General features: G+C 45.0%; 1 protein-coding gene across 3 annotated transcripts in view; it reads right to left on the bottom strand.

Annotated features, from left to right (window-relative positions):
- The window catches only part of LOC115153606 (sorting nexin-29), a 155,899-nt gene that overhangs the window by 31,541 nt on the left and 107,371 nt on the right, over nucleotides 1–16,987 (bottom strand). For all 3 annotated transcript variants that reach the window (XM_029699225.1, XM_029699224.1, XM_029699226.1), the window contains 3 exons: nucleotides 8,409–8,525; nucleotides 5,618–5,673; nucleotides 2,536–2,617 (listed from right to left, as the gene is read on the bottom strand). In XM_029699225.1, coding sequence (XP_029555085.1) covers nucleotides 2,536–2,617; nucleotides 5,618–5,673; nucleotides 8,409–8,525 — 255 coding nt within the window. The remainder of the gene's footprint in view (nucleotides 1–2,535; nucleotides 2,618–5,617; nucleotides 5,674–8,408; nucleotides 8,526–16,987) is intronic.

Genomic DNA, 16,987 nt, shown 5'->3' with positions numbered 1-16,987 from the left:
CCAGTGGTGAGGATCAGCGTGGCATATGTGTTGCAGAGGGAGCCGTTAAGTCCCAGGATCCTTAGCTTAGTGATGAGCTTTGTGGGCACTATGGTGTTGAATGCTGAGCTGTAGTCAATAAACAGCATTCTCACATACAGGATGTGTTCCTTTTGTCCAGGTGGGAAAGGGCAGTGTGGAGTGCGATTGAGATTGCGTTGTCTGTGGATCTGTTGGGGCGGTATGCAAATTGAAGTGGGTCTAGGGTATCTGGGATGATGCTGTTGATGTGAGCCATGACCAGCCTTTCAAAGCACTTCATGGCCACCGACGTGAATGCTATGGGGCGGTAATCGTTTAGGCAGGTTACCTTCACTTCTTGGGAACGGGGACTATTGTGGTCTGCTTGAAACATGTAGGTATTACAGACCTTTTATCATTTCTAAAAATGTGGTTTCACTTTGCCATTATGGGGTATTGTGTGTAGATTCCTGAGGATTTAAAAGAAAATGTAATCCATTTTAGAATAAGGCTGTAATGTAACAAAATATGGAAAAAGTCAAGGGGTCTGAAAACTTTCCGAAGGCACTGTATCTGTATTCCCAGTCATGTGAAATCCATAGTGGATTTCACATGACTGGGAATACAGATACAGTGCCTTCGGAAAGTTTTCAGACCCCTGCCTAATGCATTTATTGATTTCCTTATATGAACTGTAACTCTTTGAAATTGTTGCATGTTGCGTTTATATTTTTGTTCAGTATATTTTGTTTTCTTTCCTACTTTTCTCTGAGGTAGAAGAGAATAACCTCAGAAGGGCTCCACAGCTTGGAGGCTACTACTCTAACTCACACAGATTAAAAAGTAAAATCTGTAACTACTCTGTGTTTGTTCTCTGGCAGTTTGGAAATGACATTATTCTTATTCTTTTTTCCATGACACACATTTCTATAATAACTTCTTGTTGGTATTGTATGAGAAGGCAACAATAATTTGCAGTTGCCGTTATAGTCTCTCATTATGAAAGGAGTGAGACAGGGAGAGAGGGGAGGGATGGGGAGCTCATCTGTGGGGAGAACAAAACAGGAGTAATAATAGAGAGACTCAATCACGGCCTCTCTCTCTCTCTCACTCTATGGGCATCCCAGGCCTTGTTCTGTCTGCATGGAGAGTCATTTCCAACGGAGAAGAAAAGTGGCTTTTGAGAAAGGCAAAGACAGGGAATGGAGAACAAGCAATTTGCCTCCTCCATAAATGTCCTATAATCTAGTGCCGGAGAAGAATGCTGCGCTGCTCTGTCTCTCATCTCTCTCTATCCCTCTCTCTATATATTTTTCTTCTCCATCATTTTCAGCACAGAGTGAAACAGAGCTGCGTGATTCTGGTGTTTCCTGCCGGGTGGTGATGATTTTCAGGCCCTGCTGCCATCGGAACAGTACAGGATCAGGAAGTCTGGAATGACTGGCCCAGGGTTGCTGTGACCTGGTTGGCTGGTTGTAAATTGGAACATTGTGTTTATTAAAAACATTCTAGAACTCCATTTCTTTAATACCAGTAGTCTCTCTTTTAAATGCTATTGAAGAACAGGTCCATGGACCTTTTGTATCAGAAATACCTATTTTTACGTATCTCGCACACAGTGATACATCAAATCTGTGTTTTTAAGTCTTGGAGAGGAAGACACAAAGCCCCTTTCATACACAGCCAACAATGGCAAACAGTACTCATCAATCTAGTCCATTAAGAATAATAGTCATGTTTCCATAGTGATCTATTAGACAAACAGAACCCTGAGAACACACCACATAGACAACAAAGACTATACAGGATACAGCCATGGTCTGAGGCTATACTATGCACTAGTAATAACAGGTGTCATTAAATCAATTAAAATGTATTTATGTAACCATTTAGCTAGAATATAGAAGTTCAATGCTAAATCCATCAACTGAACTTCCCAGCAAAACATTGAATGACCTCTGATTCCTTTCTCTACCAATCGGATCATTGATGTCATATCAGTCATTACTTTGCTCTCCAATAACAACATCCTGTCGCTACTTATCAGGGGTACACATCTGGAGCCAGCTGCCCAGGCCTGTACTACTCTGACCAGGGGTGCATGTTATGTCACCACACTGCAGTGGCAGAGATACAAGAACAGACTTGTATCTAAGTTAAGTTCGGGAGCCAGCCAAACAAGCTCGACTATCTCTCTGCTGAGGTCGTGTCACCTGTCGTGTCCCATCATTTCTGGTTTCACCTTGATACACTGTGGCTCCGCTTACTGACAGAGTGGAGTGGAACCGAGTAGGGCAGTGACATGTTTCCCCTCAGGGGAGAACAGGAAGGAAGGTTTCTCACCTAGTCAATGTGCTAGGTACAACAAAAAACAGTTATCTAGGCCAGGGCATATGTTGGGTGTTAGTTTACTAGTTACTTCACTCAACAACTTAACACAGAAATGGGATCCAAGAAAAACTAGGATGTCTTGATCTGCAAATTTAATTTGTGTTTGTTTAGTACACTAGGATCTAGTGTTAGTGTGTCCTTTACCTGGTATACATGGTAAGCGTTGGCAGCACGGCCTTGCAGAAACACGGAGGGAATCCAGACATTGATGAGAGCACGGTGAGCCCTGGGGTAGAGAAGTACACAGTAGAGGGTAAAGACACTGTAGTATTCATGGCAGGAAAGCTATCATTCATTCCAAATACTACTATGGCTCAGTTGGTAGAGCATGGTGTTTGCATCGGCAGGGTTGTGGGTTCGATTCCCACGGGGGACCAGTACGGAGAATTTTTTTTAATGAAATGTATGCATTCACTACTGTAAGTCGCTCTGGATAAGAGCGTCTGCTAAATGACTAAAATGTAAAAAAAAATGTAAAGTGAGGGTCTTTAAGACATGTCAAGAATTCACTACTATTACTATGCTTATACGAAGATTATTCAGTCAGGAATAATAACCATGAAGTGCAACAATATTTGCCTGGCTACCCATCCACATCTCTTCGATCAAACGCCATCCCCACTAACGTTTCTTCTCCATGATGAATATATGGAGAGATTGATAGAGCAGCAGAATTCAATTCAGGATGAGTTGTCTGGCAAGTAGAGTATAAAACCATGATAACTTTTACCTCAGTGTCCCAGGGGCAGCAGGTCATTTAAAAAAGGGCTACTACCTACATTAAAACTCCATGCGGAGACCTTTCATTAAGGAAATGGAAAGAACCCTAAGGGAGATAAATTGTTACCCAGAGGACACACTGTTTCAGACACACAGGGTGTGTCCAAAATCTGAAACTATCCCTTTATATAGTACACTACTTTTGACTAGAGCTCTATGGGCCCTGGTCAAAAGTAGTCCACTATATAGGGAATAGGCTGCCATTTCAGGCACCCAGTAATAGCCAGGTGTTACAGCCCTCTAAACCTCTAGTCCTGTTCCATATGCAGCACGGTGACAGCACGGTGACATAGCAACAGCCTCCCTCCCTCTCTCATCACAAAGGTTGAACTGTTCTCTCTATTCACCGGAACAAACGAGGACAGTCATCATGAGGGTGACCACCTCAGCTCAACTGTGTTTTACCACTCCTCTCCTAATGAGACAAGGGTCATCCCTGGATCAGGAGAGCTACTGCAGTGTCAACAGACTTTCTTTACAACTAGACATTTACACATGTGAAAATTGGAGTCATTTAGCAGACGCTCTTATCCAGAGAGACTTACAGTTAGTGCATTCATCTTAAAGCGCAATTATGCCACTTTTCAACCTCCTATTCATTATCTCCAGCATCATAGCAGTGTGAAAATGACGTGTTTTTATGATCCGTGGTTAAAAACATATAGTCCTAAAAAATGCTTCTCTCTGACATCACAGAACAAGTTTCTAGCCAGAGGTAGGGTATTTCTAGCCAGAGGTAGGGTATTTCTAGCCAGAGGTAGGGTATTTCTAGCCAGAGGTAGGGTATTTCCTTGCTCCCCTCGTCACTGCGAATCTCATAGTTTGAAAGTCACTGTTTCTAAAATGTTTTAACTTTTGATGATGTCATCTACAAAATGGTAGAAATGTGCCGTTTTCACACATGTAGACACTGGTGCTGTACTGGAGATAATGAAAATTAGGTTGAAAAGTGGTGGAATTGCCCTTTAAGATAGCTGGGTGAGACGGACAAATACCACAGTCATAGTAAGTACAATTTTACCTCAAAGTAGTTATCATAAAGTACTAGCCAGGTTGTATTAGCAGTTAGTACAACACCTGCATATACACAGTAATGTACACTACATGGCCAAAAGTAGTCCAACATCTCATTCCAAAATCATGGGCATTAATATGGAGTTGGTCCCCCCTTTGCTGCTATAACAGCCTCCACTCTTCTGGGAAGGCTTTCCACTAGATGTTGGAAGATTACTGCGGGGACTTGCTTCCATTCGGCCACAGGAGCATTAGTGAGGTCGGGCACTGATGTTAGGCAATTAGAAACAGGAAAGGGCCTTCCCCAAACTGTCGCCACAAAAAGCACGGAATCATCTAGAATAGCATTGTATGCTGTAGCGTTAAGATTTCCCTTCACTGGAACTAAGGGGCCTAGCCCGAACCCTGAAAAACAGCCCCAGACTATTATTCCTCCTCCACCAAATGTTAGTTAGCAATATGCATTCGGGCAGGTAGCGTTCTCCTGGCATCCGCCAAACCCAGATTCATACGTCGGACTGCCAGATGGTGAAGCGCTATTCATCACTCCAGAGAACGCATTCCCACTGCTCCAGGGTTCAATGGTGGCGAGCTTAACACCACTCCAGCCGACACTTGGCATTGCACATGGTGATCTTATGCCTGTATGTGGCTGTTCGGCCATGGAAACCAATTTCATGAAGCTCCCAAATAACAGTTAATGTGCTGCCGTTGCTTCCAGAGGCAGTTTGAAACTCGGGAGTGAGTGTTGAAATCGAGGACAGACGATTTATACATGCTACGGGCTTCAGCAATCGGCGGTCCTGTTCTGTGAGCTTGTGTGGCCCACCACTTCGTGGCTGAGCCGTTGTTGCTACTAGACATATCCACTTCACAATAACAGCATTTAGAGTTGACCAGGGCAGCTCTAGCAGGGTAGAAATGTAACAAACTGACTTGTTGGAAAGGTGGTATCCTATGACGCTGTCAGGTTGAAAGTCACTGAGCTCTTCAGTACGGGGCATTCTACTGCCAATGTTTGTCTATGCTTGCATGGCTGTGTGCTCAATTGTATACACCTGTCAGCAACGGCTGAAATAGCCAAATCCACTAAAATGTAGGGGTGTCCACATACTTTTGGCCATGTGTATGTTTACAGTATACCGAGTTTATAGCGTACTAGGAATAATCAAGTGGTTTAGTATCTTCTGACTGGGGAGCTACAGGGCTGGGGTTGGCCACTGTCAGAGGTTTTCAAAGAGAGAGGTAGAGGGAGAAACCAGGAGTAAGAGAGGAAGAAAGACATTTTCAGAGATGTCTGTAAACTGTCCCCTACCTTCCCTCACCTGAGGTGATGGAGATACAGACGATAATGATCAAGCTGAGACATGGGGCCAGACATACACATAGATATAGTAGGGACACCACTCATGTGATAAGAGAAGCTGCTTACGTCTCAAAATCTGATAGGCTGGGGTCGTCAGAAGTCTGGCTCAGGTCACCAGGAACCTTTATTCAAAAGCAAGGCGAGAGATGGAGAGCGAGAGAAGGAGAAAGGGAGAGCGAGAGAAAAATCAAAATGTCACTGTTTATAGAAAATGTCACGTCAGCAACCCTCTACACACCCCTGTGTGTCTGCGCTACAGGGTTGGGAAGACCCTGAGGGAGGTGTCTGTCTGTGTGACTAGTGAAGCAGAGCACCATGACATTACTGTACTCTGCCCCCCCATCCCCATCACATCAACGTACTGTACACACTAGTAAAGCTCAGTGTGTGACCCCATAGGGCCTCTTGTTGTTGTTAATCCCTGGATTGGAGGGAGCTCCAGCAGCAGAGGAGGATACTGTTACCCAGCATGGCTGTAAGGGATCCCAATAATCTGTCTGCTTCTTCTCCTTAAATCCCCCATGGCCCTGGGACACATGCAGGGGTAATCCTTTGTGTGTGTGTGTGTCAACACCCTTTTGTCTTTCATTTTCAATGTGTCTATGCGAGAAGAGAATGGTCTGGTGTAGAGAGGATGAAGTTGGGTTGTCACACCCCAGAGACAGGGCCACAGGGCTGGGATAGAGTGGGCCACATCACCTCTACTCCCCTCCAGCCCCAGCCCCCTGTGTCAGGTCTGGAATGTGAAGTCACAAGCTCTGCTGGTTGGCTACTGCATAGCAACCTAGTGGTGCCAAAATCTCTGGTCTGCCCTAGAAAGCCTATGTACAGTTGAAGTCGGAAGTTTACATACACCTTAGCCAAATACATTTAAACTCAGTTTTTCACAATTCCTGACATTTAATCCTAGTAAAAGTTCCCTGTCTTAGGTCAGTGAGGATCACCACTTTATTTTAAGAATGTGAAATATCAAGATAATAGTAGAGAGAATGATATATTTCAGCTTTAATTTCTTTCATCACATTCCCAGGTTTCAGGGATTTGTGATGGCCACTCCAATACCTTGACTTTGTTGTCCTTAAGCCATTTTTCCACAACTTTAGAAGTATGCTTGGGGTCATTGTCCATTTGGAAGACCCATTTGTGACCAAGTTTTAACTTCCTGACTGATGTCTTGAGATGTTGCTTCAATATATCCACATAATTTTCCATCCTCATGATGCCATCTATTTTATGAAGTGCACCAGTCCCTCCTGCAGCAAAGCACCCCCACAACAATGGTCATTAAGGCCAAACAGTTATATTTTTGTTTCATCAGACCAGAGGACATTTCTCCAAAAAGTACAATCGTTGTCCCCATGTGCAGTTGCAAACCGTAGTCTAGCTTTTTTGTGGCGGTTTTGGAGCAGTGGCTTCTTCCTTGCTGAGCGGCCTTTCAGGTAATGTTGATATAGGACTCGTTTTACTGTGGATATAGATACTTTTGTACCGGTTTCCTCCAGCATCTTCACAAGGTCCTTTGCTGTTGTTCTGGGATTGACTTGCACTTTTCGCACCAAAGTACGTTCATCTCTAGGAGACAGAACGCGTCTCCTTCCTGAGCGGTATGACGGCTGCGTGGTCCCATGGTGTTTATACAGATGAACGTGGTACCTTCAGGCATTTGGAAATTGCTTCCAAGGATAAACCAGACTTGTGGAGGTCAACACATTTTTTCTGAGGTCTTGGCTGATTTCTTTTGATTTTCCCATGATGTCAAGTAAAGGAGGCACTGAGTTTGAAGGTAGGCCTTGAAATACATCCACAGGTACACCTCCAATTGACTCAAATGATGTCAATTAGCTTATCAGAAGCTTCTAAAGCCATGACACAATTTTCTGGAATTTCCCCAGCTGTTTAAAGGCACAGTCAACTTAGTGTATGTAAACTTCTGACCCACTGGAATTGTGATACAGTGGATTATAAGTGAAATAATCTGTCTGTAAACAATTGTTGGAAAAATTACTTGTGTCATGCAAAGTAGATGTCCTAACCGACTTGCCAAAACTATAATTTATTAACAAGACATTTGTGGAGTGGTTGAAAAACGAGTTTTAATGACTCCAACCTAAGTGTATGTAAACTTCCGACTTCAACTGTAAGTTACGAACGCAAAGACGTCCAAACATTATTTTTAGACGCATGTTTTGGGCTCTAAAATGTGTTTATTATGATCAAGTTCGATCCCCACGCTGAATTATTTCAAAGCTCGCTACAAATTGACATATTTAATGAAATAGTGATCCATTCTGACTACTAAATTGTCGTCACACAGGACCATGTGTTGGCACAGACCAATCATGGGCTGGTAGGCTACGAGGAGGCTCTTTGCCAGGTGACTCTCTCAGGCAAGATGAAAACGATGACGTAAACTATGATCGTATGCTAGTTACGTACACTTTCACCATGATCCTTAGTGATTTTTTGGATGCCATTCAAATCCTTCCGGCGTCATGTGCCATCAGGAGTTTTTCAGAGGGATTCTTGGATGACGTCAGCGCTACTATCTACTTTGTCAAAGAAAGTCCTCTACTACTTGACAATCAAGAAGAAGATTATATATGATGGAAGTGATTTGAGGATCGAACTTCTATTGGTTTTAATGACCAGGAGACCAGAGGGCCAGGGGACCAGAGGAACACTCACACAGCTTGCCTGGTCAGCCAGCCAGTGTGCAGCAGAGCTGGGCCAGCAGATGAGGGCTTGAGCTCTAGAATAAGAGGTGGTATCTGTAGCCTAGGGTAGTTGATTTATAACCGAGTGGCCAACAATGTCCCCCTGGGTGTGTGTGTGTGCGTGCATGTAGAGGGTAACTCACTGGTCCTCTGAGGTCGATGAGTTCCTGTTTCATCTGGATGATGAGGTGGTCCTTGGCCAACAGAGAACGGTACAGACGCTCATTGAACTCTATCAACTCGCCATGCATCTCAGCCACCTAGGAAAAACACACACACAAAGGGTTAGTTACGGTCTGGAACACACACCCACCTGATCCTTGCAGCTGTATATGAACTAAAATGACAGACTCCAAATAACAGTCAAAAATGATACATGGTGGAGCTGTAAGATGGACAGTTTGGCAAGGAAGTACAATTAGCTAAAAGGATGCTCATACACATACACACACACACACACACACACACACACACACACACACACACACACACACACACACACACACACACACACAGGGTGGTTGAGTCCAGGCTGCTTGTGACATCAGCCTTCAGTGTCCCTAACAGACCTGGACAGGATGATAGGTTGCTGCCACCAGCGTGTCACGAACAGAGACAGCTAGACAGCTGTGACATGCATTCATTTGTCTGAGGACATCAGGTGTCAGGGTGGATTGAGGAAAGGGACGACTGTGTATGACAGGTGAATGATGTCATTTCTGATGTCTGTACCTATCACTGACCCCAATACATGAAGAATACCACCTCAAACACACTGGGTTATGATCCTACACATTTAGAGACTCAATGTTCTAGCCTGGTTGTCTGTTTTGGAATGTTTGGCATGAAAACGATCAAGGAATTTGCTTCAGTATCAGACTAGTTAAAGAATGGTTTCTTTAAGAGGGCTCTTTGTTATGAGGGAGTAAGAGTCCAGACAATCCTTATCTTATAGTACAAAGTTGAAAACGAACCTCAACATGGCATTTGGGAGAAGTGAGGAAACAAACTTTACGTTTGTTAGTTTTCCAGCTTGGCTATAATTATCTCATAGTTAGCTAACATTGCAACATTCACCTGGCTTTCTAGTTCACTATTAATACATAGACTCGTTTTTAACTTTCCAGACTTTAGAATTAATTCAAACACAGTGACCTCAGGACCAGGTAGAGAGAGTTGAACATTAAAATGCAGAACTTGACATCTTTGAAGGCAGCACCATCAAGTCCTGCTTCCACTGTTTCTACTTTGAAATGCACTCAACATTCAACTTTCCCATTTCAGGAGTGAACCCGCAGCTTCCTTGAAGTCGTCTAACTCTACAGAGACTGGGAGATACAAAGGGCATAGTGAATGATGTGAATACACACAAACACACACACACAAGCACGCATGTGCTGTGGTGGAAAAAGTAACCAATTTTCATACTTGAGTAAAAGTAAAGATATATTAATAGAAAATGACTTAAGTAAAAGTGAAAGTCACCCAGTAAAATACTACTTGAGTAAAAGTATTTGGTTTTAAATCTACTTAACCCTTGTGTTGTCTTAAGGGTCAAAAATGACGGGCCACTATGTTTAACAGCAGAGAAAACCCCCTAAATTATATATTTTCAACTTGAAATTTGATGACTTTCCTAGAGTGACCCCAACATTTGAAAAAGTGAAACATCGCCTTTGTTCATATTTCCGTGAAAGCTGTACACCACCAGGGTACAAAGATTGTCTTAGGGTCATTTTTACCCGGCAGTTATAAAATCATTTGCACACACACACACACACACACACACACACACACACACACACACACACACACACACACACACAATGAGAAATTGAGATTGTGTACTACTGATTGAACTTTCTTGTGCATGTGCAGCATCTCCCCTCCATGACCCCACACATGACTCAAGTTCACAGACAAAATAAAAACAGTTTCAGACAATATAAACATTTCTTGAAAGCATTGTTTACTAATGGGGAATGCAGTCAGAGGCTATAAAGGTGCTGCAGATGACAGTCCAACCAGTTCTCTCTTTGCTGAAGCCATGAGTGCACGTTTCAGTGCCCAACAGGTCGTAGATCTGATTTTTTCAGATGTCCAGGAGGAACAAGAGAACAATGATTTAGAAGAGGAAGAGGTATCTGAAGAAGAAGATGGGGAAGAATACAACCCAGAGCATGATGCATCATCTTCAGATGAAGAAGAAATCCCCCAAGCTGAAAGAGAGACATTTTTGTCAAAGAACAGCAAAATAACATGGTCCTTGTCACCATATGAGAACCAGGGCAGGATGGCAGCACAAAATGTCATAAGGATGACCCCAGAGCCCACAAGACATGCAGTTGCCCATGCCAAGGACATCACCTCAACATTCTACATGTTCATCACACCAGCCATCGAAAAAATCATCCCAGAGATGACACATTTGGAGGGTTTCCGTAAATATAGAGACAACTGGAAAGGGATGGATGAGATTGACCTGCGTGCCTACATAGGGCTGCTATTCTTAGCGGGTGTGTATAGGTCCCGAGGCGAGGCTACATGTAGTCTTTGGGATGCAGAGAGTGGAAGGGCGATTTTCCGTCCCACGATGCCACTGAAAGTCCTTCACACTTTCTCAAGACCTGCAAGACGTGTGAGAGACAAACTGGCGGCCATAAGAGAAGTCTGGGAGAAGTGGGAAGTGAGAAGCTATCTCTTGCTAAAAAAGTGTTTATACCTATGCAGTACCTTTAGCAATAATAATAATAATAATTATAATAATAAATCTCTACTTTATTAAGAAAAACAATTCTGACAGGTGTGATGTAATAAAAAGGAGTGGTGTCCACTGATTAAATGCAGTCTTTCTGCATTGTGAAGAGGGAAAACCCAGATATTCACAAAGTTTGTGAGGAATGACAGGTTGTTTCTTCATGCAAAATAGATTTGTGGTTTAAAATAAAATTAAGTTGCTTTATTTTAGGGGTTTAGTGAAGGAGGGTCATTTTTTTTACCCTTAGGACAAGGGGAGTATACAGAGTGTTAAGACTACACAAGGGTTAAATGCAGTGGTGGAAAAAGTAATCAATTGTCATTCTTGAGTGAAATTAAAAAGTAAAAAATTTACAAATGCAGTATTTGTTCTTCGTGAGTCCGCCAGATCAGAGGCAGTAGTGATGACAACACGGTATATTGATAGGTGTGAGAATTAGACCATATTGCTGTCCTGCCTGAGCATTTTTCCCCCCACCGTTATTTAACCAGGTAAGCTAGTTGAGAACAAGTTCTCATTTACAACTGCGACCTGGCCATTCAAAATGTAACAAGCACTTTTGGGTGTCAAGGAAAATGTATGGGAGTAAAGATTACATGTTTCTTAAGTAATGTTATGGTGTAAAAGTTGTCAAAAATATTACGTAAAGTACAGATACCCTCAAAAAATACTTACATAGTACTTCAAAGTATTTTTACACCACTGCACGTGCAAGCACACCCTAAAGCCTTAAAAGAAGCCAAACAAATAAAAAGGTTGGTGGAAATATGCACTGAGTGTACAAACCATTTGGAACACCATGGCAGACTGACCAGGTGAATCCAGGTGAAAGCTATGATTCTTTATTGATGTCACTAGTTAAATTCACTTCAATCAGTGTAGATGAAGGGGAGGAGACAGGTTAAAGAAGGATTTTTAAGCCTTGAGACAATTGAGACATGGATTGTGTATGTGTGCCATTTGGAGGGTGAATGTAGGGCTGGGCAGTATACAGTATTTTACTATATACCGGTATTGATGCACAGACCGATTTGGGTTTTTACTTTACCTTCTATAACAGTATTTTAATGTTTAGTTTGTTAAATGTGATAGGCTGTGTGTAACGTCCACTTGTATAGTTTACTCTGCTACTCGAGTCCTCTCTCTCCATGGCGCTTTCCACACAGACCTAGTCCCGCCCCGTCACTCAACTTGCTTGACCACGACTTGCGTTCAGTCTGCATGGTCAATGCAACACATGCAAAAATGTTGATGACGATGCAGTTTTCACTTTGTTTCTTAATATAAATGCACTATATAATTACACTATTAGTTAGTGTTTCTTACATCTGCAAGTGGCTAGTTTGTCTTTTCTTAGCAAGTTGGGCCAAAATCGTGTTAGCCACTAATGCTAATCGTTAGTTAGCTGGTTAACTAGCTAATACATGTACTGAGTCAGAGCAAATGAAGCTAGCTAATACAGCCTGATAATAACAGGGATGGTGCGACCTAAATCAGCATTTGGTTTGTGCAACAGTTTCTTCTAAATCAAAAAAGAATACGTGAAGCATGAATAGGTTAGCTACATGAAGTAGCTAAGAGAAAACATTAAATGCAGCCAAAGGTTATAGGGTCCTCCAGGAAACACTGACCATCACTTTGGTTCCTACCCTGTCACAATTACTCCTCCCTGGCATTTTCATTTGTTGTCATGTTAAACAAACAACACTGTATTCAAAGTGCCCACTATTATATTCTAACTATATAATTAGAATAATCATTCTATTTCCATGATTCCAACAGTTCACCCACGTGTTTTGCTCTAAACCACAATTGCAACATTTGGTAAGAAATTAGGCCTAAATTGTTTGCCCATATCGTGCAGCCCGACGTGGCAGTGTGGAACTTATCTAAAATGAGTGCAGGAAATGCAGAAATTGAGGAAAATGCTGAAAAGTATTTTAGGTTGAAGTTGAATTGAACAGTATAAACCAATCAGAATGGAGAAAGACCCATTGAAATCATGTAGAATACATGTGTTGCCACCCTAGGATCACACACTGCTCAAATGTACAACTTTGATTATTCAGAAACAAAACACTGTCAAATACCGTAATAATAAAAAAAAAAATACTGTGATATTATATTTTCTCAATATCGCAAAGCCGTAGGTGAATGTGCAAAAACAATAGATTTAAGTGCCTTTGAACAGGGTATAGTAGTAGGTACCAGGCGCACTGGTTTGAGTGTGTCAAGAAATGCAACGCTTCTGGGTTTTTCAGGATCAACAGATTCCCGTGTGTATCAAGAATGGTCCACCACCCAAACGACATCCAGCCAACCTGACACAACTGTGGGAAGCACTGGAGTCAAAATGTCAGCACCCCTGTGGAATGCTTCAACACCTTTTAGAGTCCATGCCCCGACAAATGTAGGCTTTTTCTTTTTTGGGGGGGTGCAACTCAATATTAGGAAGGTGTTCCTAATGTTTTGTACACTCAGTGTAATTGGCTATTCTAAGCACTAAGGTTACAATTGTATATATGAACATTGTTTCCACAGAAAAGTTACATTCTTTGGTATCTGGAAGTGTGACCTGTCAGATTCAATGAAACTCTCATGTTCTACGACTGAGTGGAATTTCTTTGAATTGTACAGAATTAAATTCTGTCACTCAAACTGAAATGTTATATCCTGTGGGGTGTGGTCAATTCCCAAATTCTGAAATAAGCACAACAGTGACATGCACACACATACACGACTCAGCTGGCATTTGGAAAAGGCCAGGCTGGGTACCATCAGTACCGACAGCGGGGTCCAACACAGCCGCGTCACCTTTGACAGCCTCCCTGTGGGGAACACTGAATAACACAGAAAGGTTCCTAGCTACCACCTCTGAACAACAAAACTCACTGATAGACCCAGTCGGTATTAGACAGAATGGCGTGGCCCTGCCCACCTGTGGGGGAAACAAACGGAGTTTACCTAGGTTACCCCATTGGCTTACAGCAAAAAAAATTATTGTCTGTTTTAGTCAATTACAAAACTATACTGAACAAAAATATTAACACAACATGCAACAACTTCAAAGATTTGACTGAGTTACAGTTCATAGAAGGAAATCCATCAATTGAAAAATTCATTAGGCCCTAATTTATGGGCCTAATGAATGAGCAGGGGCGCAGCCATGGGTGGGCCTGGGAGGGCATAGGCCCACTCACTCACAGCCTCCGGTTCCCTACGTGGGAGCATTGCAAACCGTAGGTCGGGATTTGTGACCTAGCTACATTGGACAACACAGCAGCTTTTCGGCATGTTTTGTCATTTCGGAATAACTAAAAATCTACAACAAAGTTGGCTCTTTATAATGGGGTCAATGGGAAATAATGTTTGTTTTCCACAATTTGTGGGCTTGAGGGGAATTCCTTATTGTTATGTGAATATCAACCCAGAGTGTAGAATATCAGACCATTCCAGAACATCAGAAAATTCCGGAACACTCCATCCATTCATCACATTCCATCCATTCATCACCTCTTTATTTAATAGGTCATTAAAAAGAGAGAATTAATTTGAAGCGTGAAGGAAACCAATTCATTCTCATTGAGAGGGAGATAAGTTTTCTCCGAGGCCGTGCAGGCTGATTTGCACAGAGGTGTATTTCCAGCCCACCGCAGCCACGTGCTAGGCTAGCACTCCCAATTTGGTTAAAAGGCAAGGAGTTTACACATGGCTGACTTCCACACTTCCAACCTCAAAACCCACAATGCAGCACTGGTCAGGAAGAAAGGACCAAGTCACTGCATTCATGCATTCAATGTTTTGCTTAACTGGGTTTTAATTTAGAAACATTGTCAATTGTGCTTGTGTATTTCAGCTCTTTCCTTCAAAACTCTCAGAAATAGCAATGAATCTTATTGAAAGCAGAGTTAGTTTAGGTTTATGGTAAGTTCTATTGGACCTACAAACTAACTTAACAGTAAAAATCTGTTTCCTGACCCAGGCACTCTCTGCTTGTGACAGTTCTATATGGCATCATTGTGATGCAGGTGATCCTGACAGTTCTCTCCTCCTTTCTCCTACACCCTCATTGCCTTTCTGCCACCCTCCCTCTCTTCCTCCCCTCGCCCAACCCCTCCTCCCTCTCTCTCGCTCTTCCTCCCCTCCCTCTCTCTCTCTCTCTCGCCTCCTCCCCTCCCTCCCTCTCGCTTTTCCTCCCCTCCTCCCTCCCTCCCTCTCTCGGTCCCCCTCTTCCTCCCCTCCCCCTCTCTCTTCCTCCCCTCCCTCTCTCTCCCTCCCTCCCCCCTCTCTCTCCCTCCCTTCTCTTTCTATTCCTCCCTTCTCTCTCGCTCTTCCTCCCCTCCTCCCTCCCTCCCTCTCTTCCTCCCCTCTCCCTCTCCCAATCTCGCTCTTCCCCCTCCCTCCCTATCTTCCTCCCTCCCGCTCTCTCTCCCTCCCTCCCCCCCTCGCTCCCTCCCTCCCCATCTCTCTTCCTCCCCTCCCTCTCTCTCCCTCCCTCTCTCTCTCTTCTTCCCTCTCGCTCTCTCCCCCCCTCTCTTCCTCCTCTCTCCCCTCCCTCCCTCTCTTCCTCCCCTCACTCCCTCTCGCTTCCTCCCCTCCCTCTCCCTCTCCTCCCTCCCTCTCTTTCCTCCCTCCCTCTTTCTTCCTCCCCTCTCTCTCTTCCTCCCCTCGCTCCTCCTCCCCTCCATCCCTCTCTCTCCCTCCCTCCCTCCCTCCTCCTCCTCCTCCCCTCCCTCTCTCTTCCTCCCCTCCCTCCTCCTCTCTCTTCCTCCCCTCCCTCCCTCTCCCTCTCTTCCTCCCCTCCCTCTCTCCCTTTCTCTACCCCTCCCTCCCCTCTCTTCCTCCCTATCCCTCCCTCTCTTCCTCCCTATCCCACCCTCTCTTCCTCCCTATCCCTCCCTCTCTTTCCCTCCTCCCCGCCCTCCCCCCTCTCTCTCTTCCTCCCCACCCTCCCTCTCTCCCTCCCCCCTCTCCCTCCCTCTCTCCCTCCCCCCTCTCCCTCCCTCTCTCCCTCCCCCTCCTTCCCTCCCCACCCACCCACCCTCTCTCCCTCCCCCTCCTTCCCTCTCTCCCTCCCTCTCTCCATCCCCCTCCTTCCCTCTCTCCCTCCAACCCTCCTTCCCTCTCTCGCTCCCCCTCTCTTCCTCCCTCCCTCCCTCTCTACCCTCCCTCTCTCTTCCTCCCCACCCTCCCTCCCTCTCTCCCTCCCCCTCTCTTCCTCCCTCCCTCCCTCTCTACCCTCCCTCTCTCTTCCTCCCCACCCTCCCTCCCTCCCCACCCTCCCTCTCTCCCCACCCTCCCCCTCCTTCCCTCTCTTCCTCCCCCTCTTTCCCTCTCTCCCTCCCCCTCCTTCCCTCTCTCCCTCCCCCTCCTTCCCTCTCTCCCTATCTCTTCCTCCCTCTCTCCCCCCCTCTCTCCCTCCCCACCCTCCCTCTCTCCCTCCCCACCCTCCCTCCCTCTCTCCCTCCCCACCCTCCCTCCCCCTCCCTCCTTCCCTCTCTTCCTCCCCCTCCTACCCTCTCTCCCTCCCCCTCCTTCCCTCTCTCCCTCCCCCTCCTTCCCTCTCTCCCTATCTCTTCCTCCCTCCCTCTCTCCCTCCCCCTCCTTCCCTCTCTCCCTCCCCCTCTTTCCCTCTCTCCCTCCCCCTCCTTCCCTCTCTCCCTCCCCCTCCTTCCCTCTCTCCCATCTCTTCCCCTCCCTCCATCTCCCTTCCTCCACCCCTCTCTTCCTCCCTATCCCCCCCTCTCTCCCCCCATCTCTTCCTCCCTATCCCTCCCTCTCTATCCCTCCTCCCCGCCCTCCCCCTCTCTCTCTACCCTCCCCACCCCACCCTCCCTCTCTCCCTCCCCCTCCTTCCCTCTCTCCCTCCCCCTCCTTCCCTCTCTCCCTCCCCCTCCTTCCCTCTCTCCCTCCTTCCCTCTCTCCCTCCCCCTATCTCTTCCCCTCCCTCCCTCTCCCTTCTTC

Source organism: Salmo trutta, chromosome 18, assembly GCF_901001165.1.
Source record: "Salmo trutta chromosome 18, fSalTru1.1, whole genome shotgun sequence".
Classification (NCBI taxonomy): domain Eukaryota; kingdom Metazoa; phylum Chordata; class Actinopteri; order Salmoniformes; family Salmonidae; genus Salmo; species Salmo trutta.
Note: the sequence above shows the minus strand (reverse complement) of the source record. Positions and strands in the feature narration are given on the sequence as shown.